This window comes from Corvus brachyrhynchos, unplaced genomic scaffold (assembly GCF_000691975.1).
Source record: "Corvus brachyrhynchos isolate BGI_N302 unplaced genomic scaffold, ASM69197v1 scaffold11, whole genome shotgun sequence".
Classification (NCBI taxonomy): domain Eukaryota; kingdom Metazoa; phylum Chordata; class Aves; order Passeriformes; family Corvidae; genus Corvus; species Corvus brachyrhynchos.
In genome coordinates, this window is record NW_008236965.1 from 3,598,821 (window position 1) to 3,608,460 (window position 9,640).

General features: G+C 37.1%; 1 protein-coding gene across 1 annotated transcript in view; it reads right to left on the bottom strand.

The window, feature by feature from the left end:
* The window catches only part of CNKSR2 (connector enhancer of kinase suppressor of Ras 2), a 173,217-nt gene that overhangs the window by 91,405 nt on the left and 72,172 nt on the right, over positions 1-9,640 (bottom strand). Inside the window, exon 9 of the mRNA XM_017728390.1 lies at positions 4,667-4,813. Coding sequence (XP_017583879.1) covers positions 4,667-4,813 — 147 coding nt within the window. The remainder of the gene's footprint in view (positions 1-4,666; positions 4,814-9,640) is intronic.

Sequence of the window (9,640 nt, forward strand, 5' to 3'; positions counted from 1 at the left end):
TGCCTGCCAGCGGCCCCGCCCCCCGCCTCACTGCCATGAGGAGGAGCCTTCTCACTGACACCGGCCGGTGCATCCCAAATTAACCATGTGAGGCATGGCACATGTTGCTCTGGCTCTCCTTTTCTGTATTAAAAAAAACTGGATGAAGAGTCTTTTTTCTTTTTGAGTAATGAACAAAGCATTTTCCAGAAGGCACAGGAGGACTTTGCAGCTAGGTTCTTGTTAGTGTGATGACAGTGACTTACACAAAATTTCATATGCTCTGAGAATCTTCTCTATTGAACCTTCCACCCTTATTCAAACAGCACTTCAAGGGGCTTTCCTTTGAAACCTCCCCAAAATAACACAAAGTGGAAAGGAGAAATAAAACAGACAATCTAGAGTAGAGGACATTTATTTAAGTTAGGTTTTGAACCAGACAAAAATTTGGAGAGTTCAAAGATAAAGTCACCTCTATGTCAAGCAAGAAAAATTTTAAAAAATAAAGGTTAAAGTTAATTGGTTTGTTCACCATATCCAGTAGCAGTCAGAAATACAAATATTGCAAACTGCAATATCATTCTAGGTTCTCACACAATGGATCAGACTATCAAAAAAATAACTGAAAGGCAAATTTAGTAAGGTTTGTCTTGCAGGCATAACATCTTAATATTTATGGTACAATACCATATTAATGAATACTTTCAATTGCAAAAGGCAACCACTAAATTCCCCAAGGCCACAGCTGCCTAATTCAACTGTTATAAAAGAAATAACAGAGGCTGAAAAATCCCTTGACTTCACAAATTTGGACATGATTCTAAAGTGCATCATGGGAGAACCTTGATTACTTGGATACTGATGGGTATTAAAACAGACAATCAACTGACTGGAAAAAAAACCAAACTCAAAACAACCATCCAAACTGCACTTTCTTTAATCAGGACACAAGGGGGAAAAAAAGGAGTTTTTTGTTTCTGTACTGATTGACCTTAGAGCTGGAATTAAAGTGCTTGTAAATACAAACTCATTATGTAATGGTGCATAGTATAGCCATAGGCTAATTGTATTATTTTACTGTACATCAAGCATTCAATTTCAGTTTCAGGACTGCTACACCAGACGCATAATTCTTCTTCTTTCTTTCTCTCCCCTAACCTTTCATATTTATTATAAGGATAAAAATATTTATGAAAAGAATAAATATTCTGCTAAAAGAGAAAAAAACCCCAACTCACAAAGAATTAAAAATTATGTAGCCTGCATTTAACTGCTAATTCATGGCAAGACTGCAATGCAAAGGCAGAACTGTTCAAAATAAACAGATGAAAATTCTAAGAAGCATTTATGCCAATTATAAACCAGTTAATATCTGAATGATCTAAAAGCATTTTCCACACTCTGAGACCATGAATGTTTGGCTGGCATATGGCTAATCTGGATACTAACAGTGGACAGAAAGTTCTTAAGCACTTCACTATCAGGGTATAATTTAACTCCTGGGATGCCCTGTCACTCACACACAAACTAGCTCGATACTGGTAGTACCTGCACACTGCCTGAGCTGGAAGACTCATCGAGCACTTTCCCAGCTCACAGGCATATTTAGTATCTCTCCATTAAGCCTAGTTTGTCATGCAGCTGCAAATGGCAAACCTCATGTTCCTATACACAGTTACTGACTGAACAAGCAGAATGTAATTTACCAATAATGCCTCCACATTATTCACTTTAAAATTAAGTTTCAAAGGTTTTCAATTTAAACGTCACAATGTAAATTTTAATGTAAATGAGTCTCCTAATTTAATACACTGAAATATTTACCTTCTACACCTATGGCATCAGCTGTTAAACATATTGATTGGTGGGATGCATACAAAAAAACTCAAGTCTGATTTTGTGTCATCCTGCTTACATTAGGGCAGACCTTCACCTTCTTACCTCACTCATCACAGTATGATTAGGTTGTGACACCACACTTTTCCTGGGTTCACTTTATTTGCAGACACAAAAAGACCACAGCAGTCTTTTTGCTGATCCTGTTTTCTGTTTTATTAGAATTTCATCCCCGTATCTCACTCTATCATCTTTTGAATATTTTGCACTTTAACAGAATTATTACTGAATCATAATTTCCTTACAGCCTGTGTCTGCTGAATAATACATATAGTTCAATTAACTCAGCTCTGGGATGACAGCACAGTTGTAATGTTCTCAATTATTTAAAGACATCCTGATATGGGAAAACATGTTACCATAACCTCCCCTGCTTGCAAAGGTGACGTTACCTTATGTTTTTTTGGTATTTGCAGTCACTTTCGTCCCTCTCCTCTCACATTACCTACCAAGATTTATTAAAGAATAAAAGCCGTAGCATCAAATTGCAATTGCTACGCTTACAGTGATTTTTTTTCCAGAAAAATTTTTAAATAAACATAATTTCTTCCTATTTTTACAGCTACAAAATTAAACTGCACTCTGACTTCTTTTGATGCTTGTTACTGATAAAATATACAGTACTGATTTCACACTTAGGCTACATTTAAACTTTAACATCAGCTGACTGTAACATCTGTTCAACTCTGATCTGTATAAATCAACAACAGAAATTTCCACATTATGCATCTTCTGAAGTTTGTCTGCACTTCACCCTGGAGCTTTGTCCACACTCTGCCTACTTAAGAAAACTGTTGTTTCTCACACAAGAATTATAAATTACAACAAACACACATATGCCCACTGCACACATAAGCAATGAACGAGGTTCTGGTCTTTACCCAGTGTCATGTTTGATACAATCAGAATAATATCATTGTGATACCAGAATTGTATCTGCAATGTTTAACAGTATCTCTATTTGTGTTCATATTAGCCTTGAAAATATTCATATTTTTCATGCTAACAGCAAGAACCAACCTCCCCTACCCCCAATACTCCCATTGCCCCCCATTCCCCAAATCAGTAAGATTACAGAAAATCACTGTCTAGGGTCAATGTCACCCAGTACAGATAATCTACATTCAAGCTAGCTGTCCAGATTCCCTTTATCATCAAATGCTGAGAAAGAGGCATGTGCAGGGGCAAATTCACCATATCCTAAGGTAGATCAGTCAGAACAGGCCAAGATGAATGAGCCAGTAACTGCTAATGGCATGTCTGCCGCCCAAAAGGAGTTTAAATGAGAAACCTGAATGACATGTAGATATTTACACAGCAGATCTAAAGTTAGATCAGTTGAGTAAGACCCAAGTACTTGTCAGAAACTTTTGATGTGGGGTCTGCAGTGCAATTATTCTGGTAATAAATGATAAAGTGAAGCAAAATCGAGTATTTAGGAGCATGGCCCAATTCACCCAAAGAAATACCAAACTCACCCGAATTCAGGATTTAGACTGAAAGCATTTGACCCCTTTTAAAGCAATGATGTGTATTTTACATTTGCATATATATTCTCACTAAAGCTATGGAAAAAGTGCAGACTTCAAGTATAGACATTCATACACTCATATCATGCATCCAGATTTGCAATTTTATCTTCAGACACTAATTTCTGGTTGGAAGTTTTGGTCACATGTGTAGTCAGTTCTTTATATCTGAAAGGCTAAAATATCTCCATCATTTAAAAACTTAGTTTCAAAGATATAATGCATTTCACTATTATAATATATATTTTTACACACACACACATATATATACACACACACACACACACACATATGAAAGAAGTTCTTCATGGCATTAGTTCTTTTTATGTATCTCTTAACATTTCAAATGGCATAGACCACAGATAAAGGCAGCGGCATTTCCATATCCCTTTTTCCTTTTGTCCAAACTTTGCAGACATCTTTTTTCTTTCAAATGTACTTAATTTCTAATTAGAATTTTTAGTGTGGTAATAAAAATGTCCCAAAGAATGCACTCTTTATGCAAACAAAATAAATTTCTAAACAATATTATGTCTGAACTGAATGGAAAAATGGATTATTTGTTGGTTCCATCAGCTGGTTACATACCTTCATCAGTCTGAACATAACTTTTATTTCCTACAGTAATCCATCACAGTGACATTTTATCCTAGAGTTAAACATGAAAGCTTTAATGAAACCATTCCACGGCTTTCAGCACGTTGCAGGCTTACTGAAATTAAGTGCCCAGCCAGACATCTTGTGCTATGGCTCCTTATGTGCAAGCCTTCAGTCTCAAGGACAACTGTGACACAAGTACAACTTTATTTACATGAGGAAATTTTGATGGTTAACTGGTTTATTGAATACAATCACCTTATAGATTTTCCAGTAACTCCACGAGTGATCAAACTGAGAACTCAAACATTTTTGCCCCCTCTTTTTTGAGGTTATACTGTACTGAGATCTTCACAAGAAATCAAACTAAAATTTATCAGTTTGTGAAGTATGTTTGTTTCTCCTTAGCTAGAACAAATTATCTGAGGTCACTTTTCTGCACTGTAGAACACTGGGATGATTACTTCTTAACTTTGAAAAGTTCTAACAGGTTTAATTTCAATTAAGCCTATGAGAACAAATCGCAGAGAAATAATTTCAGAAACAATTTTTCCAAGTATACAAGAGTAAATCTATATGCTGCTGAGGATGAAGCACAATAAAGCATCATTGAGATAATCTATAGTTAAAATGATGGTGTATGACTTATGATTAAGCTTCATTACCTGCAGAGCAAGGGGCTTCCATCTCATATTTTTCAGTAAAGCTGGTGCTGAGGTAAGCATGCTCTGAGGTCGCTTTTTCAAAGTTAAGATAACACCACTCGGATCCTCTCGTAGTGCATTCACCAAATTTTTCAACTGCCACCCCACCTGGTAACCAGTAAAATCATTACAATAAAATTGAGGTACAGTATTCAATATGTAATGTTCCCTTTTTAAATAAGACTAGTAAATAACATAAAGGAGTGTATATATATATCATAAAGGAGATTAACTCTAGAAATGTCAAAACTTAATTATTGCATAAAAATCACATAAACTAAAATAATTCTTGTAATGCATTAAGATGTATATGCATAATTTCAGGTTTTAGAATTAATAAACTACTGTTACTTCACTGCAAATGCACAATTTAATCTCAAAGGGTTTTCAAACTTATCTCTGGTACACAGACTTTAGAGACTAGAAAGTTAAAAAGCCCTGGCTTCTGCATTCACAGTTCATTTCAAAACTGAGCATTTTGTACTTTGTGGTTACTATTTAAAGTCCACTAACCACATGTAGTATTACACTACTACTCCTAGCAGCTTATGCAAGCATAAACCAGTTCAGGAAAATCTTCTACTCTTCACATTGCTATAAAAATGAAGTCAGAATCACAAGGCCTTTTTTAAAATAGTGCTTCTTTCATGATGATTTCAGAAACAAATACAGTAAATCAATGACAGAAATGTAGTCCAGTCACTACGTCTTAGCCCAAAATAAAATTTTCCTAATTTAATTACAGCATTTTCAACTATTCTAAAATTAAAACCTTGATTAAAATGGAAAGCAATTAAATAAATTAATTAAATTAATTAAATAAATACAAGATTAAACTTTCCGAGTAATTTATTTTGCATTTTTGGAAAAAGTACTTCAAATATGAAAACATTGTAAGTCATGACAATGGTTTTAAGGCCTGATTACTTATATATAATGCCTGATTACAAGGTACCTATTGTGAAAAGCTTCAGGATATTAAAAGTATGCTTTTTCAAATTTGGCACCTAGACTGGTAGTACACAGAATCATACATCCCTTCAAAATCTTGGCCTGTAGACTCAGAAAGTGATTATTTCTGTAAGTTTCACAGCTTTTCTACCTCTTTTTACTCTGTCTTCCACCTGCCCCCCACAAAACAAACAAGTAAATTTTTCCTGATGTACAAAGGATCACAGTTATGAATATTTTCCTTCTTCCACAACTTCTACAAAAACATTGTCAAGAAGAAAATTACCCAGCTGAGAAGTGGAAAAATAAAAATCTAGAACTCTGAAGTGATAAGGTTACTTTATGTCATATCAATACATTTGAAAAATCAAATTGGCAGTGTGAAAAAAGAGCACAGATGTTCCTTATCATTGGTACAGTGCAATACGACACAAACATATTTTTTACCTATGCTGAAGCAAGATAATCACATGTAAGTTGTTGCTACTTACTTTGTACCTTATTCCCTATTACACCAAACCTCACTTTGTTTAGTATCACTTATTTTAAGAACTGCTTCTCCTATACAAGCATGCCACTTAAGCCAACACTAATCTTACCAACAACCCTGAATCACAAACATGGCTCATATCTCATCACCCTTTCTTCAGCTCCAGTGAACCCACCCGTCCTGTTTCCACCACGGCAAAGCCCATTATATCCAGGATGCAATTCCATAGTAAGATTATTGTATGCAAAGAAAAAGGGTATTGATAACATGCATCTTTACAGAATATTTTTCAGCTTTCACAGAAGACTATCAAGCATGCTGAAATCCTTATTTTCAGCCCCATGTACTAGGCATATGGCTACTATACTTCGAATAAAATGAAACATTAACTCAACCAACTCCAGCCCAATTCCCACATCCCACTGAAGTCTCCATTGCGTTTCAACAGCATTTAAACAAAAGATCTTCAAGTCCAAGCTTTGTGTGTAAGGACATTATGATTTTATAAAAAACTACCTTGCTACTTACAATACCGTTTTCTTACTTTTAGAGCCTTCCACCACTGCTTAGGAGCAGTAAGTTCCCCATGGTTACATAGTGTCACTGTGGGCATATGCGAGGTTTCATTTGCTGTCCAAAAGAAGGAATTAATGGCCTACAGTTCATGTAAGCTATCTCTGTACCTAAGCTACTGTACACTGTAATTCCCTAATGCAATGACTGAAGAGGGATTCCTGGAGCAGAATCCTTCTGCTGAATAAAGCAGCACAGAGAACCTTGATGAGAACATGATTTGACCTCAGTTATGGAGTCAGGATGTAAAGTTCTTCCCATTTAAGTTGGTAGGACGCTGCATGCGAAAAATGTGCTTTAAAGCCATCTGTTTCTCACTGAAATAGCCAGAGGAATATAAATAAAACTGGGGCTTCTAGGTTATGCTAGCATTTAAAAAATTATTTTGAATGCACTTTCATACTTTGCAGAGATAAACTGTCTCATGTATTTGAAATATGCCTTACATTGCAATAAATGGGAGATTATCTAGTCTCTTTATGAGAGTTAGGGGGATTAAAGAAAAAAATCACTTCAAAGCACAAAATCTGATGTATTTAATTTAGAAGCTCATGAATAAAAACAGTTTAACTTAATTTTTCACAGTGAAATTCTGAGTTTACTATAAATTTCAAATGAGGTTCATCCTCTGCTTTTATCTAGTTCCCTAACAAAAGTTTTCTGGCTGTTGAGACGGGCCTTGATGGCTTCTCATAATATGAAAAAGAAGTACTAAACTGGCCTAAGAGGAACAAGTCACATAAGAGGCAGTCAACAACCAATTGAAGGAAATCGATGTCCACGTAGGAGGCCTGTTTTTCAGTTCCAACATAGTTCAGATCCTCTCAAAATTCACTGTGGCACAGAAAAATTTATTTGAGGAGGTCAGGCTGGAAGGAGGAAAAAGCAGTGACTGTATCTGGAACTGGAAACTCTTTTTCAGAAATCCACTTCAGTGACATGTAACCTACCCTTTAAATATGATTTGATTTTATTCTCTCTAACATCTCCTTTTTCATTACCACAGTTAGCAATTTGCAATTTCTAATCATCAAGTTTTTTGGGCAAAATTTTCAAAATTCCTATCATATCCTTAATCCTGCCCATGTACTGCAAAACAAGGACAATAATAAGAAAGTTTCGACACTGGTTTGAAAATTCAATATATATGTAAGAGAACTGTATTAGCAGACAACTTTACTTACAGTAAAATAACCTGAGCAATTTATTTTGAAAACAGAGCACCATGCTGACCAGGTGCCCATTTTTAAGAGCCAAGGAAGTTACTGTTGCCTGCTTTAAAATAAATTTACGTTGTTGAACTAGTGACATCTAGAAACAGCAGCCAGGAGAAGAGTCTTTGATGGCAGCCTAAGCCCAGTGCTGGCTTTCACTGCCCATGCCTGAATCCCTGCTGGCTGCCTGTGCAGCTCGTGGCCACATGCAGGTAGGGACCAGGGCAGCCACTGGCGCCCTTAGGGGCTGTGATAAGCTGGTTTTGCCAAGATGACAGCACCTCTGCTGCAGGAGTCTACCAGGTAAAGGAGGTACAGAAGGGGTAACCCACATCTAAGGAGCGATGGCCCAAGGCCAGATCAACCGTGCTGCTGGGGTGGCATGGGCAGAGGCACCACGCTCCCAAAGGGGAGGGCAACAGTGTGCAGAGACACAGGCCTGCACACAGGTGCCTACAGCATCAGCATCAGGCCACCTCCACGTTTCTCATTCATTCCACCACTACATGCCCAGAGACTGTGGCCAGGCTGGGAAGCCTCACCAGAGTGCTCCAGAGTCACTCAGGGACACCCAGGTTGCTTCAGCAGGGTAAGACTGGCACACGGGAGCCCTGCACAGCCCTAACACATCCTCCTCCTCTCCTTGCCAAGCACCCACTAGCCCAAATTGCAGGAAGCTTTAGCAAAGGATGCTGTTAGAGGTCCCCATCTACCACCTGGAAAAAGAACATGCCTCCGAGCAAGCTGAGATCTATTTTAAAAGATCTCTCTGTTTCCTTGGCTTTCAGCAAGTGCATCTGGATGACAATATTACAACAGCCTGAAATTAAACTTTTATTTTGAATTCCTATTCTAAATTGTCAAGAATTCAACTTTCATATATTTAAAAGTTGCTCTTATATAGTTACTTTTTTCCCCAGATGAATCTACTGCTGCCCTTATGACAAGGTTAGAAGATTGGCAATAATCTTCCTTTTTCCTTAAAGTAAGCATGACCATTCACTGACTCTTTTTTTACACAGCTGCACTCAAGACAGTATTCCCATGCTCCTGTGCTCATTCATGAGTACTGCTGTATGTTATGATCCAGAAAGGAGATCTGTAAAGTATTAACATGCAGGCAGCACAAATACAATTGGATGGACTTACGCCAATTATTTTTAGGATGCTATGAAATAACTTTCACTCTGAAAAATCTAGGACTTGTATCCCCAAAGAACAGCTACATCATTTAAAAGCAGCGTGCAAACCCAATACACAGTGACACTACATCATCAAGAGGATGGAATAACAGTCAAATGGTAAACAGAACAGAGTCCATATTTTTACAGGCCTAATTCTATTCAAAGGGTGACCAGAGCCCCCTGAAAGTTAATGAAAGCTTTCTGCATCCATGAAAAGAAAAATGTGGGGTTTTTTTGCATTACTTTAATTATTTCCTGACCCGCAGATTTGTAAAAGTAGTAACATTGTCATGGTTTAGCATAGTTAAAGAGGGCTCCAGCCACAGAAGTGATTTTTTGCAAGGAGGTGCTTACAGCTTCGTCTAGACGCAATAGAACCAATCAACTGGCTAGTTTGAATACTGGCAACTTTTTAAAGCCACTTAGAAAGCTTGACACGCCTCTGTGATCCACATTTAAGAATGGACAAACCCCAGGAAAGCTCTCTCTTGCTTCTGGCTTTTGGACAGGAATCTTGGGGGGG